The 27,958-nt window shown below is 37.8% G+C and overlaps 1 protein-coding gene across 1 annotated transcript; it reads right to left on the bottom strand.

Annotated features, from left to right (window-relative positions):
- Positions 1-784: 784 nt before the first annotated feature.
- frem1b (Fras1 related extracellular matrix 1b) lies at positions 785-26,198 on the bottom strand. The gene is made up of 37 exons (XM_059569417.1): positions 26,103-26,198; positions 25,869-26,021; positions 24,814-25,122; positions 24,645-24,739; positions 24,215-24,495; positions 23,245-23,444; positions 22,840-23,163; positions 22,120-22,228; positions 21,912-22,043; positions 18,210-18,554; positions 17,982-18,124; positions 17,695-17,891; positions 16,991-17,081; positions 16,706-16,873; positions 16,291-16,499; positions 16,066-16,159; positions 15,692-15,944; positions 14,950-15,144; positions 13,426-13,611; positions 12,731-12,927; positions 12,423-12,648; positions 11,793-11,937; positions 11,152-11,293; positions 10,483-10,678; positions 9,587-9,851; positions 7,726-8,140; positions 5,041-5,242; positions 4,807-4,951; positions 3,544-3,673; positions 3,393-3,465; positions 3,156-3,305; positions 2,803-3,086; positions 2,661-2,708; positions 1,643-1,825; positions 1,374-1,489; positions 1,192-1,277; positions 785-1,100 (listed from the first exon to the last, which is right to left on the bottom strand). Exons 3-37 carry the CDS (start codon positions 25,045-25,047, stop codon positions 898-900), a joined length of 6,462 nt encoding a protein of 2,153 aa, XP_059425400.1. The 5' UTR covers positions 25,048-25,122; positions 25,869-26,021; positions 26,103-26,198; the 3' UTR covers positions 785-897.
- Positions 26,199-27,958: the final 1,760 nt, after the last annotated feature.

Here is a 27,958-nt window from a genome sequence, read left to right as displayed (position 1 = left end):
TAGATAGATAGATAGATAGATAGATAGATAGATAGATAGATAGATAGATAGACAATAGATAGATAGATAGATAGACAGACAATAGATAGATAGATAGATAGATAGATAGATAGATAGATAGATAGATAGATAGATAGATAGATAGACAATAGATAGATAGATAGATAGATAGACAGACAATAGATAGATAGATAGATAGATAGATAGATAGATAGATAGATAGATAGATAGATAGATAGATATACAGACAATAGATAGATAGATAGATAGATAGATAGATAGATAGATAGATAGATAGATAGATAGATAGATAGATAGATAGATAGACAGACAATAGATAGATAGATATATAGATAGATAGATAGATAGATAGATAGATAGATAGACAATAGATAGATAGATAGATAGATAGATAGACAGACAATAGATAGATAGATAGATAGATAGATAGATAGATAGATAGATAGATAGATAGATAGATAGATGATATACAGACAATAGATAGATAGATAGATAGATAGATAGATAGATAGATAGATAGATAGATAGATAGATAGATAGATAGACAGACAATATAGATAGATAAATAGATAGATAGATAGACAGACAGACAATAGATAGATAGATAGATAGATAGATAGATAGATAGACAGACAGACAGACAGACAGACAGACAGACAGATAGATAGATAGATAGATAGATAGACAGACAGATAGATAGATTGTGCACAAATAAATAACTCCATAAACAAAATTTTGTCATCACTTTTATTTGAACTTTATTTTAATAACCCAAGAAAGCATGACATTATGAACTGCAATATATTCAGCACTTCGATGGCTACAATGTATTTTAAATCAATAAAAAACAAGAGCATTATAAATTAAATATCTGTTTTAACTGATTTGCGCAGGTGCTGAACAAATGTATCTGTGTTCGGATCCATCGATGCAGCTTTTAGGAATCCATATCTTCTGGCTCTGAGCTAAAACACAGCTGGCAGCAGAGCTGGCGTGCTCCACGTCATCCTTCCTGAGTTTGGAGAATGTCAGATTTTTGCCATCCGTCCACGACCACTGTTTTGGACCGCCAGTGAGCCCTGCACAAATCACACCAATATGCTTATACAAGGGACACGTAACATTCAGGACTATGGCGGTTCCTAAAAATATAACATTTCATTTGCTTACCAATCCAGAAAGACTGCTTTCTAGCAAACTTCCACATCCACTTCATATCGGTCTTGGAGTGGATACTAACCAATTCACTTTCAAGCCTAAATTTTCAATCATAGCATTATTATTCAAAAGTTATATGTAGTATGAATGCATGGATGTACATGTTTCTCTGACAGAAAAGATGTGTAACATACAGCATGCAAGCATGTTGTGCGCTGCTCCAGCTAGCAATACCAGGTCCCAAAATATAGCAGTTCCTCCGGTAGTGAGACCAGCCATTAGGACAGCCAATACTAACAGACTTCTGAGACTTTAAAAAAAGAGGGAAGAATTATAAAATGAAAGCTCATTATATTATAAATGAACATTTAAGAAAGCGTTAAGGAAGCTTAGATGTTCTCTTTTTGAACTATACTGTAAATACACAACAGCTCACTCACAGTGTAGGGCTAAGATATTATACCTTGTGTTGTTGTACACCTGAATCAATTATAAAAGAGGCTGGATCACGCTGGGGGGGAGCTTCTACTGATTCAGCGTCAGCAGAGTAACCAGGCCAGCTCCAGATGGGAGTGATCTCCAGTTCAGAGTGGACACGAGGGGCTGGGGCCTTTTCCTCCGCTCTCACTGGAATCAGTCCATGAAACTAATGGATGACAGAGTGAAGACACAGTGAACGCCAGCACACAGCACTTTCTGATGTACAATAACAGAAATGAAATGAAAAAACAAAACAAAAACAGTGAATTAATAAACAAATCATTACTATTCTGAATAAATAACACTGTCTGAAACCAATAAATAAATATGAATTAATAAATGAATGACACTTATTAACAACAACAATTAAATACTATTAATACCAATGAATAAATACAAAAAATAAATAAGAGACAAAAAAGTAATGAAACTAAAACGACACAAATAAATAAATAGTAGTAAAAAAATAATAATACTAAATAAGGATAATACCACTAAATACATAATACAACCAGTAAATAAACAAATAAATAAAACTGATACTAAACAAATAGCACTACTAAATAAACACTTCTAATATTTGAAAATAAATGTTATTAATAAAAAAAGAATACTACTAAATAAAAGCAGATAATACCAGTTCTACCAAATAAATAAAAATACAACCAACAAATAAATAAAAATCATACTAAATAAATAACAGTGCTAAATAAATACTTCTAGTACTAATACATGAGTATTACTAATAAACAAATAACATGATTAAATAAATACTACTACTAAATAAATATTACTGGTAAATGAATAATATTGCAATCAATAAATACTAAGGAATAAATAACAAAACAAAAAAAAAACTAAGAAATTATATAAATAAATATCACTAATAAACGTAATACTACAACACTAACAAACAAACAAGGCAACTAACCAAACAAACAAACAAAACAAAACAAAAATCTAAATTACTTTCACAACAAACAAAAACACTAAATAAATACCCTCCAAACTCTTTCTTGGTTTCTGTTGTCCACCTCTGACAGATGTGCCTAAAGCCACAAACAGATGATAAAAATAACTACTACTAATACTACTACTATTATTTTTAATACTAGATAAAGTAAATGTTGTAGCTGAGGTGACCTGGTTCACTCTGTGCCTGTTTCTACCCAGAATCCTCAGCTGTCTCTGGCCCAGACTGTGCAAGATCTCCTGGTCCTGATGTTCTCCATCGCTGTAATGGCTGAAGTGTGTGCGATACGGGACGTCTCCTCTTGGCGGATAGTTCTCCCAAAGGATTCCTGTTCTTGGGTCTGGAGTGTATTCCTCAAGTAAGGGCGGTTCAGGCTCTTGGACGTGTGGTGGGCTTCGGAAAGGATGTTGCCTCTCATCTTCTTCAACAATAAGCTCATCTGGATTACACCTGCCTGGAAGACAGACATATTCTCAGTTTATATAGAAAGAGCAGAATGTGGGTATGGAGAACTTCTTTCTACCATTTCTAGGATCCACAATCTCAACTGTGGCTTTGTTCCTCTGTCCCAGAATGGCATTTTTTGGGGTCTTCAGAACTACATCAAATTTCTCTTGGTTCTCTTCTAGTCCGTCATCTTTGAGGTGAATGTTCCACATTTTGACATTTACACCTAAAAACAAAGACAGACCACAGACTGAGCAAGATAAAGAGTCAAAAGGTTGATGGAAAAGTTGAGGTTTGATGTGATAAGTAGCACCTGGATCAAACTGTATAAGGTTGGCAGAACTGTGAGTAAAGTCTTTCCCCACTTTGGCTGTTCCTTCTTCTACCTGTAAGATAAAATGATTCAAACATCTAAAACTTGCTCTGTGCACGATAGTAAGCTGAGCAGATATAGTTAAGCGCACCTGTATGCCGATGTACGCCGGATCTTTGCTGTTCCCACTGCGCACCACCTGCACAGCTAGAGCTCCTGCGTTCTCACAAACACGATAACAGGAAGCTGACAGCTCCACACGAGACCACCTGAACTCCATCCTGTGTTGGCAGTCGAAAAAGCCAAGAATCACTTTGGGTCTGAAAAGATTTGGTCTAGAATTTAAATAGTTTTCAGATGATATCTGGAAATGTGGAATGCAAGCTGACAACTTAAGTTATGTTTAATGTATTGTAATTTATATTTTTTATTTTAATATTTGATTATAATATTTTTTATATATATTATTGTATTTATTTTTATTTTTTATATATTTCAGATTTTTATTTTTAATAAAAACACTGAGAGGTTTTAATGATTAAACACACACACACACACACACTTAAAATATTTTTTTGTAACAATTGTAATTTATATATTTTTGTAATATTTTTATATAATGTACTTTATTTCAGTATTTTAAATATTTATTTATTATTTTTTTTTAAATGCTAATAATTTTGCTAAATCAAATGTCTCACTAAATTATTAATTGCATACTGGTTAAATTCATATATAAATATAATTTGTAATCATGTAATGGAAAAGTTCTCTGGATTGAAAAATATATTTATACGTTTTATTTGAGATATTTGTGCTTATATTATTTAATATTTTTCTTATTCTATTAGATTATTATATATATGTAGTATATCAAATACCATATATTTATTATTTTATACCAGTGCTAATAATATTTCCAAATGATTATATAACCCACCCACACACACACACACACACACACACACACACACACACACACACACACACACACACACACACACACACACACACACTTTCTATTTGCAGGCATATTTTTCACCTTATATTTATTTCCCAACAAAAAGTCTGTGATACTAGGTATGTTACGGAGTCTAAGCGAATAATTTTAGCTAAAAATGGCGGCCACTTTAAATTAAAATATATTTTTTTAATTTCAGAAATATAGTAATGATCCTATTCATTCATACATACATACATACATACATTCATACATACACCTTTAACATTCAATAACTGCACTGTGTTAGTTCTGTCTGGAAATCTAAACAAATGATCCACAAATAAGGATTTTTATATATATATATATATATATATATATATATATATATATATATATATATATATATATATATATATATATATATATATATATATATATATATATATATATATATATATATATATACAGTACACTTCAGGAAGCATGGTGTTTCCTGCAGGATCTGTGACTTGGAACTCAAAGCTGTCTGCTGTCACTTCCATATCTGCAGGAATGACGTAGCGCACTGCTTTCTGCTCCAGATCCTTCTGGGTAAAGCGTCCTTTGATATAGGCACCTATAACAGGAAGAAAATTCATTATAACCTGGACACAACCTGCACATATTAAAAAGACAGTCAGGACCATCAGTGACCCATGCACCTACCTGTGAGGACATTTTCAAGGTAACCGAAGTGTGGAGGCCTTGTGATGGTGAACTCGAGTGTGTCGTCAGGACTGTCTGGATCTGAGGCTTGCAGCTCTTTGGAGGTGACGTAGATGCCCTGTTTGCCGCCCTGAAGATACTCCACAGTACTTGCAATCCCTTTGTTTACAATACTGGGTGGGGTCTTGTCCAGTATCTCTATCTATGAAGACATAAATTATGGTATGTGAAGAGTAAAACTGCATTCATGCTGCAATACCACTAGAGGGAAGCATTACATGCCAATAAATGAGAAAGCATTCATTTCATAGCCATTGCAGTGTGTTTTTATTATTTATATACTGTATATTACATTCAAATTAATTGATTTTATTAACAGTATTAGAAAGTTTCTAAATAGAAATAAAAATAAAAATGTTATTGTTTTTAAAGTAATGTTGTCATACATATTAAACATAAAAATATAAATTACAAATTACTAAAATGAAAACTAGCTATCAAGTTTCAATGTAATAAATATTTCTCAGATTTATTTTTATTTTTAAGTCAGATCACTCTAGTTTAAATCTTGTAAAAACGATTTCTGCCTTTTCTTAGTTTTCCTTAGTTTTTAAATATAAATACATAGCCTATTTCTTAATATTATTATTATATTTACTTTTGGATTTTTTTTTAAGTAAGTGCTTTCAGCAATCACACTTATTATTCCAATAAATATTTATAGGGTTTGTTTTTAAGTCAACTTTGTTTTTATTGTGGTCTTTTAATTTATTTATCTTTATTGATTTTTTTTTCTTTACCTTTTTTTTTCTTTACCTAAAATACCCAACATTTTTATAAGCCCCCCAAAAATATAATTATGCAGGGGGGGAAAATGGCAAGATAAAACCACTGCTTATGATACAAATATTATAATTAATAAATTGTGTATATTTAAAACACTTAACCACATGTGACCCCCCCCCCCCCAAACAATTATGAGTTACTAATATATAAGTTTCCATTAGTTAACATGAACTAAGCAAGAACAATCCTTCTACAACATTTATTCATCTTAGTTCATGTTAATTTCAACACTTTTGCACTGTGAATTAGCATGAACTAACAATAAATAACTGTATTTTCATTAACATTAACAATATGAATAAATACAGTAATACATGTATTGTTCATGTTAATTAATACATTAACTAATGGAACCTTATTCTAAAGTGTTACGGGTTTCCAAACTACAGCTATCAAAAACACATTTTGACTTAAAATATTTTCTTCATGTCACTATCCTTCTATATTTTATTTTAAAATAGTTCAGGTAAAACCGTGTGAGGGGAGGTATAGACATTATTTATGACCACCCAGTCCCTCGGGGGTCACGTGTTTAAACAAGCAGCAGATATTTTGGCTCTAGTTAGCGATGTGCGTCTTCAGCCAAGTGACAACAAAGTTTTCGGCTGATTCACCTGTTCTGGCGGGAGCGGTTTTCTCTCTCGGTAGCGCTAGCCAGCGCGTTTACCGCCTCGCCGACCGCTTCAGCGGAATATTTAATTGAGGCGCGTGCCTCGAGAGAACGACGCTATGACATGGTGAGTGGCACCGGACCTGCAAGAGCACCTGGCCAGCAAAGCCTCATCGTTAGCATGCAATTCAACAGGGAGTGCCTTGTTAACCCGTTGCTCTCCTGCTGTGCTCAGTGGTTTGTATGCAAGTCGTTTATTTGAGAGGTTAACTAGGCTAAACGAAGGAAATAGTTTTCCTCACAAAAATTTTTCCTCAAAAATCCTGACAGAAATTGCATAGCAAGCCGTGCCATATCGTTATCAAAATAAACCGATGGTATAACGTGGCATTAGCTTCATAATTAGTTCATTATTATTTTAAAGTCTTTTAGAAATGGATATAACACTATTTTGTGGCTTTTTAGTCAATATTTGTTAGCTTTTAGGCTATCAATATGCTAGTGAATGCCCCTGAATCCACCTTGACGAGATATATGTTGCCCTGGACTACATTGGATATAATGGACAATTTTTTTTATTGAATAAGCTTTGAATTTATGTATGGTTTGTTAGAATAAGACAATATTTGGCTGAGATACAACTATAAAAATAAAATAAAAATCCAAATATTGAGAAAATCGCCTTTAAAGTTGTCTAAATTAAGTTCTTGGCAAAGCATATTACTAAACAAAAATTAAGTTTAGATATATTTAAGGTAGGAAATTTACTAAATATCTTTGAATATGATTTTTACTTAATATCCTAATAATTTTTGGCATAAAAGAAAAACAATATTGACCCATGCAATTTTGGCTATTGCTAATATCAAATATCCAGTTATGCTTATGACTAGTTTTGTGGTCCAGGGTCACATATACATTTAAAATGAGTGATTTGTTTCTTCAGGAAAAATGGACTAAAAATATAGATGACTCATCCTGCACTACACAGATTTTTGACCAGTCAGGTGCTCCCTAGAATGAGCATGCCCCTCCCCCTAATGCCACCTGTGATCACTATGGTATTTGGAAGTAAAGTACATTTTTGTAAGGGGTTGTCGTAAAAATCAGTGTATGAATTAGTAATTTTATAGGCATGTTGTAAATGTTATTGCTTACATTTTTGAATATTTTCCACTTTTCATGTTTATTGGCTGTGAGGGATTGTTCTAATATCATAATCAGCCTACCTGTATGGTAAAAACAGCAGGTTCTCTCTTCAGCTGTCCATACTCCAAATAACCTGCATTAGTTCCATCAGTTGGCTGAAAGGTGAACCTGTCAATCTTGGCCCGTCCATTCAGATGATGGTAAGCTAGATCCATACTGTTGATGTCCAGTTGCGTAAAATGAGGCTTAGAGATGGGTAATCCTTTGAAGAGCAACTTTCCATATTGTGGGCTTTGAATAACAACGTATGTGAGATTCTCCAGAGCGGTGTCTGGATCAGTCAGTTTCAGATCATCAGTGGAAATGGTCTTCATAGAGCCCTCTGTGAGCTCAAGGCCTTTGTTGATAGTCAGGGTTGGTGGGATACGGTCACTGTGTTCCACAGTGAAACGAATGGTACCGCTTCTGGATGACACACCATTGGTAACAGCAAAGCTGCATGAGAGAACATATTAGCTATTAGTTACACATCAGTTATAATTATAATATATTTCATTATAGAAGACTGAACTGTTTTAACACTTTGTTTTCACTTTGGCCTAACACCCTTTAATTGTGGTAAAATCAGTGTAACACATGGTCTCTCATGCCTTATCGCTTTATTCTAAGGTCTTGTCAGTTTTACAGCATGTTCTGAGCTGCTATCCTCACCCAACACAGTTGATGTGTTGGAGCAGAAAGATGGGACAGGGAGGGGTGCGAGTGGAGCCGAGTCCCCATTCCACCCTCTGCCAAGCCAATCTGCCTCCCAACACATATTGCCCTGAAGCTGATAATTGCCAGCCATGGTAAACAACATGACTGCCACCTCGCACTAGACTCGCAACCAAACACGCAGGTCCACTCTTACAGCCAAACTGGTGCAACATCTGGCATTGCCATTGTTCCATATTTGCTCGGTAATTGTGCCCAGGGATCCCTGTCTCTCACTACATCTCTTAGAGCCATATAACCAATGCCTGGCTGAGTTATTACTCTCTTAATAATGGCCATTTATCATCAGCTGTCATGGCAGAGCAGAGGGAGACACAAGGCTCCCAGAAAGAAAAAAAAAGTCTCCCTGTCTCTTTTGGCCCCCGCTGTCGGCCTGGAGTTTGACACACAGGTGTTTGCTCAGGTGTCTCTCCTGATCAGAGAGACCGGCTGTCGCATGCTGCCTCTTTTGCCTTGCATTAACACAAATACAAGCTGCAGAGACACAAAACCATTTTAAACAATGAATCTGTTAGATCTTATAACCAAGTTTTTCCCCAATCTCTTGTGATTGTGTCGGAATTGCTCATTGAAAGTACTCTGGCCCCACATTACTAACGCTGAAGTGTCCATGTGCTGTGATTGGACCCCATACCACCCCATGCTGTGCTGACTGAACACATTGGCACAGAGTGCTCCGTATCCTCTCCGAAGGGCCACTCGCCTCTCGTCAGGCTTGGCTCAGGAAGGTTTGTTTGCTCCCAGATGACCCAACTATGAAACCAAGCCAGAATTTTGGGTGTCAAAGATTCACACGAGAAAGACAGCACAGGTCAACTGTACGACCTGACGGAAGTCAGCCTTCTGCCAAATTGGCTGGAAACCCATGCAAACGAAGCAAAAATTATCCTTTTTTTATTTTGCCTGTCTCTTGCTTGAACATATTTTTCAATCTTGTATTGAAAATTCTGAGGTGTTGCCATCTGTGGGCTGGACTAAAACTGCACAATTTATATAATGTTATATATTATTAATTCAAATATATATAGTGCACCTTGATGTGGGTTTTAATGTCAAAAAAGTTGGATTTTGTCTTGACTGAATATAAACAGGCAGAAGCAAAATGGCATCTATGCGAGTATAAATTAAGTCTATTTAATCTACAAAAAAACAATAAAAACCACTGACCTGAAAGAATCTCGGTCAGCAAAACGGCTGTTGTCATGAGTGTAGCATACCCGGTTGGCAGCCACTTCCATCTGGGAGAAGGAGAGAACTGGAACCCCTGGACTTTGGACCATGTGTAGGTGACCATATTCAGGTGGGACTGATACAGTGTATATGAGCTCATCTGGCTCGCTTCCACTGTCTGTGGCCATCAGAATGTCAGTGGTCAGAATGACTCTCTCTCCCTCCATCAAGGTCACAGGTTTAGTTATTAGAGCAATGTCACCTGTATGCGGTAAGAAGGTCAGTTGGATTGCAGAGGCATACAGTATGCATGAATATATGTAAAGCTTTGAAGAATATAAACATGTTACGCATAAAGCAAATTTTGTGCACGTAAGCTTATTGATGTTGTGTTAGATTTGTTTGTGACAGCAGGGACAGTGCTGGGATCTAGGGCCGGGACTACAGATGTTTGGACCCAGCTCTGTTAATAATTCATGCTGGGCATTTAAAGGTGGCTCATCCTTTGCAGCAGAACGTTCTCACCTCTGTTCCTCTAGGATAAGCCAGAGGACAATGGCTGCCATGCTTCCACGTTCACCCAACTGGCAAAGTCATTTTGGCCATAGGGAAAGCAATTGTTTTTAATTATACATGCACAGATTTAATCTGTCAACAGAGTTGTTTTTGTTGAACTTCGATTGAGGGAAAAACAAAAGCAGCAATCAGTGAGTCACTAAAAGTAAATTGATCTGTCACTATGCCAGTGCTATAATGTCACTGGACAAATTTTGGATGGTAATAATATGTCATTGATTCTGCTTAACTTCATAACCCTGGTGATTCAAGACTGAAAAATATAGTTTTTGCTAATATGTTTATAGTTCTTATATTTTGCTGACAATAAAACTTACCCTTTTGAACAGTGCGGACAGAGATGAAGAAACTGTGTGGAGGTGATAAGTTTTCCCCATCACTGAGAACAAAGTGAAACCTGTCATGGCCTTTGAAACCGCTAAATGTAGTGTGACTGTACCACAGGCGATTCATCTCCACATCCTCCTGGGTGAAATTCCGACCTGGACTCAGATCAATCCATCCAGCTTCTGTCTGCAGGAAATCACAGAAAATCACATTATGACATACTCTTAAAAAAGGGGTGTCCAAACTTGGTCCTGCAGAGTTTAGCTCCAACCCTAGTTAAACACACCTGAACCAGCTAATCAATTTGTTATTCGGGATGCTAGAAACTTACAGTACAGTATGTTACACTAAAGAATGGATTACACACTGTCTTTTGCCCAGATCGGATCACACTAATGATTCCATTCTATGATTCCATTAAGTCAAAGGTTATGTTTTGAACACTTTTGCTATTTTGAGCCAATTTTAGAACTGTTTCATTTGTCATCCATCTCCTTGCAATGAGGTGCATGTTTGTTTTGTTCAGGTGATTTGAAAGTCTGCTAATGTGTGATCCTCTGTCATTTAGTTGAAGAACTATTTATAAAGTCTGTTTTAAATGTTGTGTAGTTTATTCCAGCCTTAAGTAATAATGTAAAGGACTATCAGTTCTTGCTAACCTTGAGTTGAAGGAGGCCAAATCTGGGACCTGCATTGAGGATGTAAAGAAGATGGTCGTTGTAAGAGTCACGATCCTCTGCCTCCAACACTACACTGGAGATGACTCTCTTCCCCAGGGCCTCGACCTCAATGCCTGCGTTTCTGAGAAATTTTTTTTTAAATGCTTTGGCCACTAAAGTTACAGGTGCCAAGTCTGCATGCTAAAATCAAGAATCTTAAATAAATAAATACACAAACAGCTGCTTCTGGAAGGAAGAAACATAAGCAGGACCGGCCTGTTATCCTAATCCATTAGGACTCTGAAACAAGGAAGCAGGCGTCTGCCAAAAAGACACATTACTTCTGCTGTTATGGAGTTTACATGCACACTCTTAGATCTTGCTGATCTTGGAGGAAGAGGATGGAATAGAAATTAGCAATTTACTCAAGGATGTAACTTAATTCCCAGTTACTCAGTCAGGGAGACACAGATTCCCCAGCCACATGTGCAGTACAGGTTGTGTTGACCCCCCTTCCCTAAACCCTATCCAGGATCGGCCTCCCCCTTCTGTTCCTGTCCAGTCTCCGCCACTAAAATCCCTCCCCCGTTCCCGCTTTCATCCGCCTTTTTGGCTCTGAATTTGTCCCAGGGCGTCCTTACTTTAGTAGCCATGGCTTTTCATCATTGACTGGTATGATGCGGACACACGCAGTCCCCTGGACTGTGTGCCCACCATCTGTCAACTCTATGGTGAAAGTGTCCTTGAGGGTTTCTGTGTCGTCGTGCATATACATGATCTTCATTCCTATGGATTAGAGAAGAGAGAAAAATTTAAATAATATTTTAGTGGATTAAGCATTTAAGGATATACCATTCTGGTATCCTTTGACTGATATAGCTGGTTCTACCAGTATTACCAAGAATGACACAAATGAACATGCTCTATTTTGTCAATGACCTGATCACCTATAGTTCTATGGCTCTTTATCACTCGCTAACAAGCAAAGCGGTGCAGTCACCAAATACCTCATGCACGGTGACTTAATTGTGCAGAGAGCAGTTGGAAAGACTTTGCAGATGAAGCAGAAGCACCACAGGCACTCTGTGACCTCTGTCTCCTGCAACATCTGTTCTGAAAGCCTGGATACCCACAGTGAAGGCACTGAGGGGTGGCTGTACCAGGGAAGGGACTCTGTCCTCACAGGCGTCCTCAACAAGCAGATAGTGGTACCTCAGAAGTTAGGGGGAAAAGGTTTGTGGTACTACCATCACATGGATTCAAAAACTGACCTTGTTGTAGCTCCTGTAAGGTGAAAGACTGGATTGCTAAGGTTCGTTGAAGGACCTCAGGGTTAATTTTTTTGTAGCGATTCATCTCAAGACCATATATGCCATTGACCAGTGTACCATGGGCTGGGGGAACCAGAATGGTCATGGTAAGAGTCTCTGCTGGAATATCAACGTCCACTGCGTTTAGAATATCAGGACTAAGGTCTTTCATCCCTCCCTCCATGACCTATTGCAAGGTGCAGGGCAAGACAATAGTTAGTCAACAGTTTGCTTATTGGGTAATTTTGTCTCCAAAAACAATATCTTACTGTAAAGTTGCTAAGCAGCAGTGATGGGATCTCATCATTGGTAGGGTTGATGATGACGTAGAAGGGCATTGGTGGTGATCTCTGAATCCCATCACTGACACTGATGGTAAAGAAGTCTGCTGTAGGCTCTACACCCTGGTGCACTGACTGGACATAGTTGATGAAACCCGAACCGAGGTGGAGCTGGCTGAAAGAAACTTTATTTATACAATATGACTTTAGTGGTTTGAAAGACAAGGACTTATAATAAGACATACAAAAGATACATTGTGAATTTGCCAAGTAGGACATGTTCTTGGATTTTAGGGATAGTGGCTCAGGGCTCTTAATCCCTTAAATGGCATTTTAAATATTGTGTTCCTACCATGAAAACCAGTAGCGACGCAACATTGGAATCCATTGACTTTCCCTGTATGGAATAAAATAATATCTTCATTTGTGTTCCAAAGAAAAAAGTATTTAGAATGACATGAGGGTAAGTAAATGATGACATAATTTTCATTTTTGGTTGAAATATGCATGTAAATTAGGTCACTTATTAGCCTTACTTTTGAAATTAGGGGTTAATGGACAGTTTTGTTTGAAAGGAATGTTGTTCCAAGACCAATAAAAAAAATGTTAATCCATAAAAACATCCTACTTGGCATAATCACAAATGCTGGGTTCGTTTACAGAGCCTCAGGAATACTACTGACCCACTCGGAGTCCAGCATTGCTTTTTTCAAAGCCAGGGGATGGAAGGGTGTTCTCCAGGAACCCATATTGTGGTGGGGTCACCAAGTGAAACATGAGCTGATCTGGATGACTATCAGGATCAGCTGCCTCCAAAACCCCCTCACACAGACATGCACTGGCACCTTCATCTACTACAAACATGGTACCTGACGAAACAATATACAGCATAATGTAAGAAGTTATACATCAACGTTAATCAAAGGGATCTCATCTAGAGAGCTTGATGTGACTTAACAGGCTTAATTTTTTTCTTCTCAAGACTGCATCCCAATATTTTCTTCTTCTCCCTCTCATTTACAGGCAGTTCCCCTTGCTCCCCTCTTTCTTCAAGCCTGCTATGCCACCCCACTAACACTCCCTCTCTTCCCCTGTTCTCTCGCTCGGCTCTCAGCCAGCCCGCTGCCACCTGGGTGTTGATAAAGCCATCATGCCAGTGCTTACTGGCATCTGCTTTCATTTACTGCACTGATAAATAATGAATGGAGAATGGGCACTGATGAGGTTGTGCTCGGATAGAGCTTTGAAACAAGGGGAGGAATTAATGACCACCAGTCTGGAGTAAAAGTGATAAAATTCATCCCATAGCAAGGCAATAGCTGGATTTCCCTCATTTTCCTGGTCTTAAACCTCTTATGCCAACCCATCTTTATTCAACGCAAATTAATTAAATTGCTACTTTTTTTTTTTTTTTTTTTTTTTTTTTTACATAAAACCAGTCCAGATTCTACTACACGGTGGCACCATTGGAGAATCCTCCTTTTTTGATGGGGATTAGCTGAATTAGGAGATTATAATTGTGATTGAATGAGAAAAGGGATAGAAGACACAATGGACATGTAGTCTTTTCCAAATGCAGGCCTGTTCATTGTCTTCTCATCTATGTCCCTATTGTCCAGTTGTTCTCACGGGAACATGTATCTCTTTCAACTATGCTTTTTCACCACACATGCTCTGCTCTCTCTCTATAATCCCAACCAGCTGTGTGTGCGTCTTTTGCCCCTTATACATCGATGACAAGCCTGCTAGGATTTCCTGTGGACATCCCACCATTACCTAGCAGCCGTCCTCTGCTCATTGTCTTGCTCTGCTCACTGTCCTTCATTGATAACTGCAAAGTTTCTGGCATTAACAGTGAAATCCCCTTCCTGGCAAGACATTTCTAACAACCTGTTTCAAAACGTACGTTCAGGGGAATTGAACGCTTGCATTCACCACACTCCCTGAGCTGGGTGTGCGAGAATGCGATTAAGTGATTCGTTCACCAAGCTGCAGTCCATCACCTGCATCGAATATTTCTAGTCCCTTTATTGCCTGATTTAAGCAGATTGTCATTACAATGAATTAATTACATTTTAGCCAAATGCTCTGGTGATTAAATCTAGAATAGAGAGCATCTTTTAATCCATTCGGTCCCTCAACACAATGCAGCGTCAGTGTACAAAATGTCTAAGAGATTTACTACAGGCCCTGTGGAAGATGTTTACCCAGCGTTATGGTTGGGACCTGGTTGTTGACAGGCAACACAGTAATGTTGAGGTCATAGACCGGAAGAGTGCCATGCAGGGGGACGGGTGGGGGGAGAGCATCCTCTTGGCAGCAGCCATCTATTGTTCCAGCCTCTCCATCTGACACTATGAGAGTGACAGTGTCCAAAACAGGATCGGGTCCAATCTCACCACCTAGTGAATGGAGAAATGTGTTTATGTTCTTTTAATTCACAAAAAATACATTTAATCCACTTTCAGCCATAAGACTTTCACTATGAGGCCTGCCTGTTAAATACATCCTTATTCTGCGACAGACATTTTTAGTGATGCATGTTTGTTGACATATTGGCCAATATTATTTATAAAAACCTGTATTACGAAATAATCTTCAACCATTTTTTGGTGTATTTTCAGTATATTTTCACAAGACGTCGGCACTAATAGCCTCATGGTTAGTGCGCTGACATACAGCGCATTTTCACTTGTTGTGACCAAAGTTCGAATCCCATCTTGTGGTCCTTTACCGATCCCATTCCAGTCTCTCTCTACCCAATGATTTTCTGTCTGCTCTCTACTGTCTTGTCTGAATAAAGGCATAAAAATGCCCATAAATATAAATAAAATGTTTTTTCACAAGACTATATGCATGACACACTCACCGCAGGGTCAGAATGTGTAAAACAGGCCTACAGTAAGTGACATTAAGTATCACTAACTAGCCTCCTGTCTCGATTATAACCTGTGTGCAGGTAGAAGATGAGTCCATTGAGCACATCCAACTGTGAGAACTTGTCCACGGTGACCCCATTTCGCTGCAGCACCCCACGTGCAGGTGTTCTGGCAAGCATGTATGTTAGCCTAGTGTCCTCGCTGTCAACATCTGTAGCAGAAAGGTACTCAACCGTAATCTGGACCTGACCCCCCTCTTTGCAGGACAGTTCAGCCCTCAAGTCGGAGCCTAACTGTGGGGGTTCGTCGTTCACAGGAAGGATCTAATAAAAAATGCAAATAAGAAGCACTTAGGAAATATGCATTTTAATAAGGCAATGCTGCATGGAAGTACAATGCAATGTGCCAAACATCAATACTTTTTTTTAAACAGAAGAAAGTTACCTGAACTAAAAGCGTTCCATGTGCAGAGTTGATTCCATCTGTGATAGTAAGACCAATGCTATCCTTTAAGGTTTCAGAGTCATCATGAATGTATCTATCAAAATACAGAATGTACTGTAATTTTCAACAGATTGTAATTATCCTCATCAATTCTTCTTAAGATGTGATTTTCCAGCCCCAATTTTTTACCTTACAAAAGTAATCTCTAGTTTTTCATATTCATACCTGACCCTCAATGCTTTGAGGTCCTGCAAACTGAAGCTATCTCCCTCTAGCAGTGCTGTGCCCTGCAGCTCCAGTCGTCCATGTTGGGGATGAGTCTTCACGTGTATCCTGAGCTGATCTTCTGAGCTGTCCACATCCTGTACCAGCAAATGTTCCTCCATCAGGAAACTACCACCACCTTCCTCGACCCTCAGCAAGTTAGTGAACATCTATGAATGAAAGTTTGGGAAATGGATTAGTAAATTGTAAAAAAATTTATTTAAAACTTTTGGTACCATGAAATTTAATTATTTGAAAACTAGTGCTTTTGAAAAATGTCTAACCATTTGAAAGGTCTAAATTGGGGTGGGCCTTCAAATTGCTGTGCCATAACAACAAAGAAAATTATAAACAACACTACAATAGAGCAACTCACTTCTGGAGCCTGGTTGTTAACAGGTGTGACTGTGATGTTGAAGGTGAGTCCTGTGAGAGTGCCGCCCTGCTGGTCACTCACAGAAAACACAAACTGCACAAAGACAGGCTCAGGGCCAATATCCTCTATTGGAGGCATGTAAGCCACTTTGTGGTGATTCACTGCATGCTGTGGATGACAAAAAGACAGTATCTAACTGAAGAGGCATGCTATTTAAAATAAAATATTATAGTATTAAAACAGCTTGTAATGTTTAGGGAACCTATTTGTGTACACATTTGAGACCTGAGTAAAGGACTTGAGCACTGGAACCATTGCATCTTTTTTCATGGAGTTTGTGTTGTCGGTATAAAACAGCCTGCCTGCATCTGATAACCTGCAAGAATTTACAACAGATGTAAAATATTTCAGGAAAGGACCAATATTCTTATTTTTCTTTTTAATAATAAAAATGTTTATATAATGTTTATATATTGTGTGTGTGTGTTATTTCATTTTTAATTAATTTAAAATTTTAAATATACATTTATTCATTTTATATAAATAAATAAATATTATATATATATATATATATATATATATATATATATATACACACACACACATACATGCACACACGTTTGTTTTTGTGAAAAGTGGTTTTTATACTGTACAAACTGTATATTCTATGGCCCTAACCCTCACAGGAAACTTTGTGCACTTTTACTTTCTCCAAAAAACTCATTCTGTATGATTTATAAGCGTTTTGAAAAATAAGTCACCCTGAAATAAGTCACGCTGAAATAAGTCACCCTCTCTTTGTGATACCTGTGTCATACTCATGTCATTATACAAAGTTGTGTCCTGATATGTCACAAAAACACGCCCACACAAACACATACACACACACACATATATATATATGTATATATATATATATATATATATATATATATATACATACAGTAAATTAATAAAAAATGTCATCGCAAGGACATGCATAAGCATACCTGGTGTTTCCTGGCCTAAAGCAGGGATGAGTGATTACATATAATAGGTCAGTCTCCAAATGCTCTGTATCTCTGAAGTGCAGATGGTTCTGAGTGATGTAAACAACCTCTGTTTCCTTTACCATGATGGAGCGAACCGTTCCGGAAACTTCCTCAGGCAACTGGTCCTTCACTGGAAACACGTTGATCACCACAGTCTATGGACGAAGAGGTACAGACCAAACTCTTCTGTTACAAATATTCACACTGAAATGGAATTTATTAAGAAAAAACAGATACAAAGTTACATGTCTGTCCGATAGATTCGGAGGCTGATGGACATCTGAAAGGATGAAATCAAAAGAGTCCTCAAACACTTCCTCCCCTGAGTGCTTATAATAGATTAGACCTTGAAACAGGTCCCTCTGCAGGAAGCTCTTCACTGGGATACCTGGTTGACATGACACCATATAACGTAAGGCAAGTCAGATGTTTTAAAATTCTTTAAGAAATATAACTTTTTGAATCCAACTGACCTGGTTCCTGTGGAGAGGATTTCTTAACCAGCTGTCCTGCTCTGGGAAAAGTAATTAGCTGATACTGAATGTAGTCGTCGCTGGAGTCCAAGTCTGAGGCCATCAACATGTACTCCTCCACCCTAACCATGCCACCTTCTTGGACCTCAAAGGCCACGTTATTGATTAGGAAAGGAGGGGTGTCATCTTTTGGAAGAACGTAGATGGGAAATTTGTGTCTGATGCTGTGGCGGCCATCTGTGATTCGGAAGACAATGTAATCCCTGGTGGTGTCGCTGTCCGAGTGATGATAGACCACGACGCCCTCTCTGAGATCCTTGACCTTAAACATGAATCCTTTTCCACCTTTGGATGAATAACAAGGATTGGTTACAGTTTAGGGTTTTGACCTGTTTGAATGATGAATGAAATTCCAGGTCAAGTGAAAAGGATAGTTTTAAACAAAACCTGTAGACATTCTTTCTTCTGTGAAATACAAAAGATTTTTGAAAAATGTTTTGGTTGCTGGTTTGGACCCCATTGACTTTCAATGTACAGTCGTGGCCTAAAGTTTTGAGAATTACATGAATATTAGTTTTCAAAAAGTTTGCTGCTAAACTGCTTTTAGATCTTTGTTTCAGTTGTTTCTGTGATTTACTGAAATATAATTACAAGCACTTCATACATTTCAAAGGCTTTTATCAACAATTACATGACATTTATGCAAAGAGGCAGTATTTGCAGTGTTGGACCCTCTTTTTCAGGACCTCTGCAATTCGACTGGGCATGCCCTCAATCAACTTCTGGGCCAAATCCTGACTGATAGCAACCCATTCTTTCATTATCACTTCTTGGAGTTTGTCAGAAATAGTGGGTTTTTGTTTGTCCACCCGCCTCTTGAGGATTGACCACAATGGGATTAAGATCTGGGGAGTTTCCAGGCCATGGACCCAAAATTTCAACATTCTGGTCCCCGAGCCACTTAGTTATCACTTTTGCCTTATGGCACGGTGCTCCATCTTGCTGGAAAATGCATTGTTCTTCACCAAACTTGGTGTTGTTGGATTGTTGGAAGAAGTTGCTGTTGGAGGGTGTTTTGGTACCATTCTTTATTCATGGCTGTGTTTTTGGGCAGAATTGTGAGTGAGCCCACTCCCTTGGATGAGAAGCAACCCCACACATGAATGGTGTCAGGATGCTTTACTGTTGGCATGACACAGGACTGATGGTAGCGCTCACCTTTTCTTCTCCGGACAAGCCTTTTTCCAGATGCCCCAAACAATCGGAAAGGGGCTTCATCGGAGAATATGACTTTGCCCCAGTCCTCAGCAGTCCATTCACTATACTTTCTGCAGAAGATCAATCTGTCCCTGATGTTTTTTTTGGAGAGAAGTGGCTTCTTTGCTGCCCTTCTTGACACCAGGCCATCTTCCAAAAGTCTTGGCCTCACTGTGCGTGCAGATGCGCTCACACCTGCCTGCTGCCATTCCTGAGCAAGCTCTGCACTGGTGGCACTCCGATCTCACAGCTGAATCCTCTTTAGGAGACGATCCTGGTGCTTGCTGGACTTTCTTGGACGCCCTGAAGCCTTCTTTACAAGAATTGAACCTCTTTCCTTGAAGTTGTTGATGATCTTATAAATTGTTGATTTAGGTGCAATCTTAGTAACCACAATATCCTTGCCTGTGAAGCCATTTTTATGCAACGCAATGATGGCTGCAATGGTTTCTTTGCAGGTCACCATGGTTAACAATGGAAGAACAATGATTTCAAGCATCACCCTCCTTTTAACATGTCAAGTCTGCCATTCTAACCCAATCAGCCTGACATAATGATCTCCAGCCTTGTGCTCGTCAACATTCTCACCTGAGTTAACAAGACGATTACTGAAATGATCTCAGCAGGTCCTTTAATGACAGCAATGAAATGCAGTGGAAAGGTTTTTTTGGGATTAAGTTAATTTTCATGGCAAAGAAGGACTATGCAATTCATCTGATCACTCTACATAACATTCTGGAGTATATGCAAATTGCTATTATAAAAACTTAAGCAGCAACTTTTCCAATTTCCAATATTTATGTAATTCTCAAAACTTTTGGCCACGACTGTATGGTCAAAAACAGGATTCAGGTGAATGATTACTTTAAGTCAAATAGTTAACATAATGTGATAGTATTTTCAAACTCATCTATACTATCATTTGCAATATCTTTCATTTGGCTCGATGCAATTGTGAAAAATAAGTTTTGTTTTTTGCCTGAGGCCAATGTACAAATGTTGGCTCTGGCTTCTCCCTATTGCTGAAAAATAAAAAGAAAGATGGCGTCCTTCCCAGGCAATGGCTGCTGCCCATCGTGAAGCTGAGCTTCTCCAGCTTGCCAGGGAGACAGAAGGGCAAGGTCACCAGACAGATTGAATGATGACTGGTTGCACAGCAAACCTAATTAGCGTCTTTATCAGGGGGAAACGGCCACAAGTCCAATGGAGAAACAAGAAAGTAATTGGGCCCAAAGGTGGCTGTGGGCAGCAGGCCCAAAAAAACAGTCTCCATTTAGAAACTCGACGGAAGAGGACATTGGGCGGCATCTTTCCATTTGGCCGAAGGCTGACTGAGGACTTTCCCAAGGGTCGGAGTCCCTGAGTTTGAGGTCTATGTGAGCAATTCCCAATCCCCATTTAGGTTCTCAAGAGAGACTGGTCCATATCTGGGCCAGAACTTGCTGTTCAGCTCAATCATCCTGTAGTAAAATGAAGTGCTTTTGAAGTGGATTTGGAGCTAAGGTTATGGGACGATTCAGCAAGAGGGATCACAAAGCGACACGCCAACCCCAAAAACGTAAACACCAATTAAATTAATGGTTTGGCTTAAAGCAGGAGCTGTTGTTTGAGTAAGCTGGAGGCTTCTGCTGATCAGGGGGTCTTCTGTAAGAGAATGACACAAGGAACAAAGCCATGGGCCTGGAAATCCTCAAAACCAGGAAACACAAAAACAACCTACCACAACTTCCATGAGAGAACACATGCAGCAAAACATCCCATTCCGTTCCTGAAATCACAATTTTGCTGTTCCTTCCAAGAAACCAAGGATTTAGAAGAACAGTTCACCCAAAAGAGTTTGCTTGACCTCATGTCATTCTGAACCTGTTTGACTTTTTTCTTTTTCTTTTGTGGAACACAAAATGTTGTTATGAAAAATGTTGTATTTGAAGTACCCTCTTTTTGGGTGAACTATTCCTTAAATTTCATGTTCTGGAACATTCCCATGGAAAATTTTTTAGATAGACACATGATTGTCACCAGTTCACCACACTCAAAGCTTGCTAAGATAATGGTCTAATGGAAGAGAAATGACCTTGTGTTGGACATCTGGCATGAAATGCCATAAGTCTTTCCAATCTGCTTCTTTCAGGGTCTATGCAAACAAAAGTCTGCTGGAGTGGAAAGACAGCCGCTACGGCTCTAAAGACATCTTTGGTCCACAGCCCCTGGCAAAGTGTCGCAGAAGCATTTTACACCTGATTAGCAAACCCATGCAGGCCACCCGGACATATGTTTCTTGAATGATGCCCGCATGAAGGATGGTTACCACATGGACAGAGAAGGAATAAAGAGTGGGTTTGCACTTAACGAGACTTACTATGACACATCAGTGGAAAAAGGTCCTGAAAATTACATTTGGATAGGCTTTTACTTTCAGAGAGGTGACAGATTAAATACCTTTACCTCTAACACTTAAGTGTCCATTGAGTGGGCCGTCCATAGCAATCAGGGTGACAGCATCTATGTTGTCATTATCAACAACCTGGAGGTGCTCCCATGTGATTGGTCTGGACTGGCCTTCCAGCAGATCCAACCCTGTAAGGATAGAGATGTTTAGCCTCAGTCTCTTCTTTTTATTAGAGTATTTATTTTACCTAATCCGCTAACATACCCATGTTCCATGAGACTCGAGGAGCATTGGTCTCTGCAGTGCGGATAGAGATGTGCATCAAGATTGGAGGACTCGGCACAAATGAGCCATCGATGGCCTGAAACTCCACCTGGAAACCAGATTAATTAAAAAGCTAAATAAATGAAGTAAAATTTTTATTGAATTTAAGATTCTTTTTATTGAATATGACACATTATATTTCTTCCCAAAGACTGTCTGGAAGTCATATTAAATAATTGTTTTGATAGATAAGATACAAGCAACAACAATAAAATGCAGTGTCAACAAGATTTTATAAAATTTTATAACACATTTATTATATTATGAATATGTATTTTTTTACACAGTATAAAGCTGTGTTGTTTAATTATTATTAACTATTATAGTATTTATTAATAGTTTCAATTACATTTAGACTACGTTTTAGTAATTTTGTTGTGCTTATTTTAATTAGTTTTTTTTACTATTCAGCTTTAAATTATTTTTATTTCAGTTTATTTTAATTAGTTAGTTGATAAGTTTTTTATATAGTATTTATTTGTATTTTAAATATCAAAAATAATTTTAATAGTTTTAGTTAACAATAACAACACTGGTATATAGGTGTCTTTATACAAATAATATATTTGGCCTTGGGTTAGGCTGGACATGTTTTTACAGAAAAAACAACAACAATTTGCCTGTCAAAGTTTCCTGTACAGCAGTTTACCATTTCCTAACCTCATAGTTCCTCCTGGCTGTGTGACTGCTGTTTGGGGGCTGAAAGGCAATTTTCATCTCATTCAGGTCTTGCCATGAGAAGGAGAATGCAGATTTGGTGTGATCGTCCAAATGAGTAATATATCCCTCTGCTGGAGGTTTGGTCACGTTGAAGATGAGCTGGGCCTGAGGGGTCTCGTCATCTTTGGCATCCAGGGAAGCAGTGGTCATGGGGGTGAGGATGAACTGATCTACCTCCAGGATGAACGTAGACATGAATGCAGCGTTGGGAGGTTGGTTCTGCATGGCCCCTTGGATCAGTACCGGTATCCAGATACTCTCAGTCTAAGAGAGAAGAAGGTAAATAGAAGATTCAGTGCCTTGTTGTTATGATTTCATACAAACCTGATTCTGATGGCGTTTTACCTCCAGCATGGCTCGGGAGGTCTGGTCCCTGAACTCCACCCTGATTGGGATGTAATCAATCTCAGGTGATGGAGGACTGAGGTGCTGGTACTTCAGACCTGAAGTGAGGAACTCGGTACAGTCAGTCTTCAAGAACTCTACTTCCCTTGTGTTGTGGTCACAGGCTTTATTTCCTGGGCAGGCGATTCCAGTATGACGTCCTTGACAAGTTTGAATGCAGATGAGAGGAAAACTTTCACTTCAGATAGCCCGACAATTGTCATATGGTGTAACCATTAATTAAATGCTAACATAATTTCTCCATATTTTTATACTAATTTATATAAAGTATATTATAGTATTAGTTATTTTTTTTAAAACAAATGTCATGATTAATAACTCAGAAAAAAAACATGTTTTTCAGGTGTTGCACCACATGACATTATTTATATAAATCTATACATTTAAATAAAGTTTTAAAATCTATTTACCAAGGTCAAAAAGTTTTACAATAATAAGAAATTATTAATTCAGTAAAGAAAAAAATAAATTTTTGGGAGTCACACCACATTACATTAAATTTTTTTTAAGTGTACATTTTGATCATTATTTTCAGTTTCATTATTATTATTTTTTTGACAAATATCATGATTTATGAATTCATAAAAAATATTGTTTTATGGTGTTTTCAAAAACATTTAGAATATATTTTTCAAAGTAATTTTTTTTTTTTTTTAATACCGTGAATTATTCATTGATAAAACCGATTATGTTTTTTGGGAGTCAGAGTCGCACAATATGACAACCTGAACTAACTTTGCCTTTTCATAATAAGGTCAGATTATCTGATATTTTAAGAGACTTAATGACTATGAGGGACCGGTTTCTTTTCTGTAAATTGGTTGCATCACATGATTTTGTTGGTTGCACCATATGGCTGTGATTTGAGACACAAATGCTTTTAAAAATCTTCATTATATAATTGGTATACCTCTTCTAGGTCCAGAATCAGAAGCCATCATTGATTCAGGATCCTCAACGACCAGTTGACCAAGCATTGGGACATTGATCTCAGAGCTGAGAAGACGTACCGTGCAGATCACACCGGGCTGGGTTTTAAAGGTAAGGACACTGCTATTGATGGCATTGGAAAGACTGTAGAACTCAGAAACCACCAGAGGAACATTTCCAAGCTCTGTGAGGCTCCTTTGAGGTTCTACTACATGTATCTTCAGCAGCACAACCTCAACAAAAGTTTCGGTTTCTGCAAACCTAAGTACAGACATAGAAAAAAGCATTTGTGAGTATGGAAATGGCATTAGGCTTTGGAAATAGGTTTTTTGCAGCTCCCAAAAGCCCTAATTGAAGTAACAGCTGTAACATGTTGGGGTTGGACAGGAATAATGAACACAGTGTTTCACCTGTAGACCCTCAGCATGACAGCGTCCTCCTTTAGAAGTGGGCTGCCATTATGAACATACTTCACCTCGTCCGGAAAGAACTGGCAGTCAAAAACCTGGAAAATGGTACAACAACCGTTATTCTCACATTTGATATGAGCATAAGCTAATTCTGAATTTGTTTTGTTACCTGAGGAGTGAGTTTCCCCACTCTTTGCATAATAGGTTCGGTGAGAACTACTTCGACCTTACAGGCCTCAGATATCCCGTCTATGTGGAACTGAAGTTCACCAGCCGTGACAAACACCGACTGGCCTCTGGCTACCCGAAGCCCCGTGTTTAACCGAACTAGACTTGAAGCTTGGACATGTGGCCACAGGTTACTCAAGGTGAACAAAGTCAAAACAAAGATGTCCACCCCCATCTTTTTGTTCAGTTGCTTGGTATCCAGGGTTATTCGCTTCAGATGAACTGTCTTGCTCTCATTTCCAATAATGTGCTGCATGAAAATGAGGAAAATAAATCAATTAAGTTGCATATTTGTGTATTTTAGTTTCCATGGTCCTAATAGAGTTACTTTTATTAAAACGTTATTGAATAAAAAAACATGCATTTTATAAATTAGGCTATAAATTATACTATAATAGTATAGAATAATACTAAAATAGCACTGCCTCAAAACTTACACAGTCTAAAGGCCTACATGGGCCCTACATTTTTACTCTAAATTAAAACTGTGTGGGAAACAAGGGGTTAATCGGCCTCACGCTGCCTTGGAGTTGGAAATGGAATCAAGCATCAAAGGAGCATGTGAAATGTAGTTTTTGTTGATGCCTGCTATGTATCAAAACACTACAGGTGCTATCAGCCAAAGGTTTGATCCATGCTGAACGTTTGGCCACATCGAGCATTTCATCCCTTAATACAAACTTAACATCATGCCTCATGGTGCAGACATGCTCTTTCTAAATGGCTTTTGTAAAAAGCTTTGAGCTGCTCCAACAATATTTTAAACCTGCATGTTTAAACATGACTCAGCATTACCACCGCACACTCTTGTCTTGACATTAAAAACGTGTTCAGACAAATCAAGCAGCAACAGCCTCTTGGTAGGACTTTATAAAAGGCTTTTAGAGAAAGTTAGTAACTCAAAAACCTTGATTTGCATTTGAATTTAGTCCTGTTTTGAGATGTTTTTTCAGTCTAAAACACAGAACAGAGGATGGAGAGAGAAGAATAACATACCTCCAGCTGAATCCACAGTTGGCCTGCAGTTCCTTCAGTGTGTGTAGACTAAAACAGAACAGTTCAGCCCTCCTCAAACAGCAGAAGTTTACCCTCAACTGCCCCCCTGCTGAAGAAAACCACAAAGAACCGTTTGCAGAACACAAACAGAGCCTGAAACACAGATAAAGAGCTGGAGATAAGAACAAAAGACACTAAAATCATGCCTGTTTGCATTTGTTTCTTCCGTCCTACCTTGTAACAGAGCAGCAGAACCCAGCAGAGTGAAGGAAAAGACATGAAAAGGGGCAGGAAAAGTTCGATCTCCTCACACAGGAAATGTGCAGACCAGTTCCAAAGGTTCCTACTTCTCACAAACCCAGATGTTCTTATTCCCCCGAAGATGGAAAGACCCTCCTGCACTGAAAAAAAAAATTGTAAGAAGGTTAGATGAAAAAGTATGGAAGCCACGAGTCTGCCACTGAATAAAAAATAGAAAAAGTTATTGTGATTTTTTATTTCATAATTCTGACTTTTTTTTCTCACAATTTCTAGATATAAACTCGCAATTGCGAATTAAAAAGTCAGAATTGCGAGTTTATATCTCACAATTCTGACTTTATAAGATGCAATTGCGAGTTAAGTCAGAATTGTGAGATATAAACTCACACTTCTGAGAACATATCAGTCTTTTCCCCCCTCAAATTTGCACTTTATAATTTGCAATTGTGAGTTTTTGTCTCACAATTACGAGAAAAAGACAGAATCGCATTTTTTATCTCTGTGACTTTCTTCCTGCAATTCTTTTTTTTTTCTCACAATTGCGACTTTATATCTTGCAATTCTGATTTTATAAAGCGCAATATCTCGGAATCGTAACTTTATATCACACAATTGCGACTTTATTTCACACAATTCTGACTTTATAACTTGTCATTGCAAAGTATATATATCTCACAATTGCAAAGTTTTTCACAATTCTGTAAAAATAAATCAGAATTGCGAGTTTTTATCTCAGAATTCCGAGAAAAAGACAGAATCGCGAGTTTTTATCTCTGCGACTGTTTTCTTGCAATTCAGATTTTTTTTCTCACATATGCGACTTTATATCTTGCAATTGTGATTTTATAAAGCGCAATATCTCACAATTGTGACTTTATATCACACAATTCTGACTTTATAATTCGCAATTGTGAGTTTGTCAGAATTCTGTAAAAAAAAAAAATCATATGTCAGAATTATGAGATTAAAAGTCGCAATAACCTTTTTTTTCTGTTTTGGAAACGGCCTTCTGTAAAAATAAAAAATAAAACTGGTTTATGAGTTGAGAAAGTGAAATTGGTAACAGCTTTGAGAAAGTTTTCAATTTTTCTTAGAGGCAACCCTGTTCACTTTGATCTTTTAAGGCCTTTGTGAGGAAATGGAAGTTGGCTAACCTTAACAAAAAGGTGTTTTGACAAACTGTAGCACATCCGCACTCACATGATTCACAAACACAGTCTAGCCGCCACATACACCTTCCTCTTGCCCTAGGCTGACCCGCAGTACAAAGGCATGCCTCTCCCCTGCTGTGCAACTCTGTTCAACCCAAGACTGATAAATGTGGTCCGGTCACTCTTGTCCACCCCCTGCTGCCACTGCATGGGGGTGAGAAACTCACTTGCTATGCCAGTTGCTATGTTTTTGGGGTTGTCAGGAAGTCGTTATAAAGGAAACTATAACATAGGGGACTGGTTACGCAATTAGTGGTTGTAGTCATCCATTAAAGTTTTAGCAAAAATATCAAAGACAAAATAATATATAATATATAAATAATGGAACAAAATGTGAATAAATAAATGTATATGTATAATTATAATTCTAAAAATCTATAATAAAAAATAAATATAGAAATTTGAGAATAAACACTAACAATAAACATTTATAGAGATTTTTACATTAATGTAGAACAATGATAAAAATCAATTAAAAGTAAATGCTGAACATTTTGCAAAACTATAAAAAAATCTGAAAGTTATGTACACTATCGTACAAAAGTTTTGGGTCAGCAAGATTTTTTTATAACTTTTTTTTTTAGCAAGAATGCATTAAATTGAACAAAAGTTACAGTA

The sequence above is a fragment of the Carassius carassius genome, chromosome 16, assembly GCF_963082965.1.
Source record: "Carassius carassius chromosome 16, fCarCar2.1, whole genome shotgun sequence".
NCBI classification, from domain to species: domain Eukaryota; kingdom Metazoa; phylum Chordata; class Actinopteri; order Cypriniformes; family Cyprinidae; genus Carassius; species Carassius carassius.
Note: the sequence above shows the minus strand (reverse complement) of the source record. Positions and strands in the feature narration are given on the sequence as shown.

Coding starts and splice junctions, on each gene's coding strand:
- frem1b (XM_059569417.1), bottom strand. CDS start 25,047: ATGGGGGTGGACATCTTTGTTTTGACTTTGTTCACCTTGAGTAACCTG. Junction 17,082..17,694: donor TTTAGGCCAGGAAACACCAG/GTATGCTTATGC, acceptor AAATTCTTGCAG/GTTATCAGATGCAGGCAGGC. Junction 16,874..16,990: donor TGCTCAAGTCCTTTACTCAG/GTCTCAAATGTG, acceptor TGTCATCCACAG/CATGCAGTGAATCACCACAA.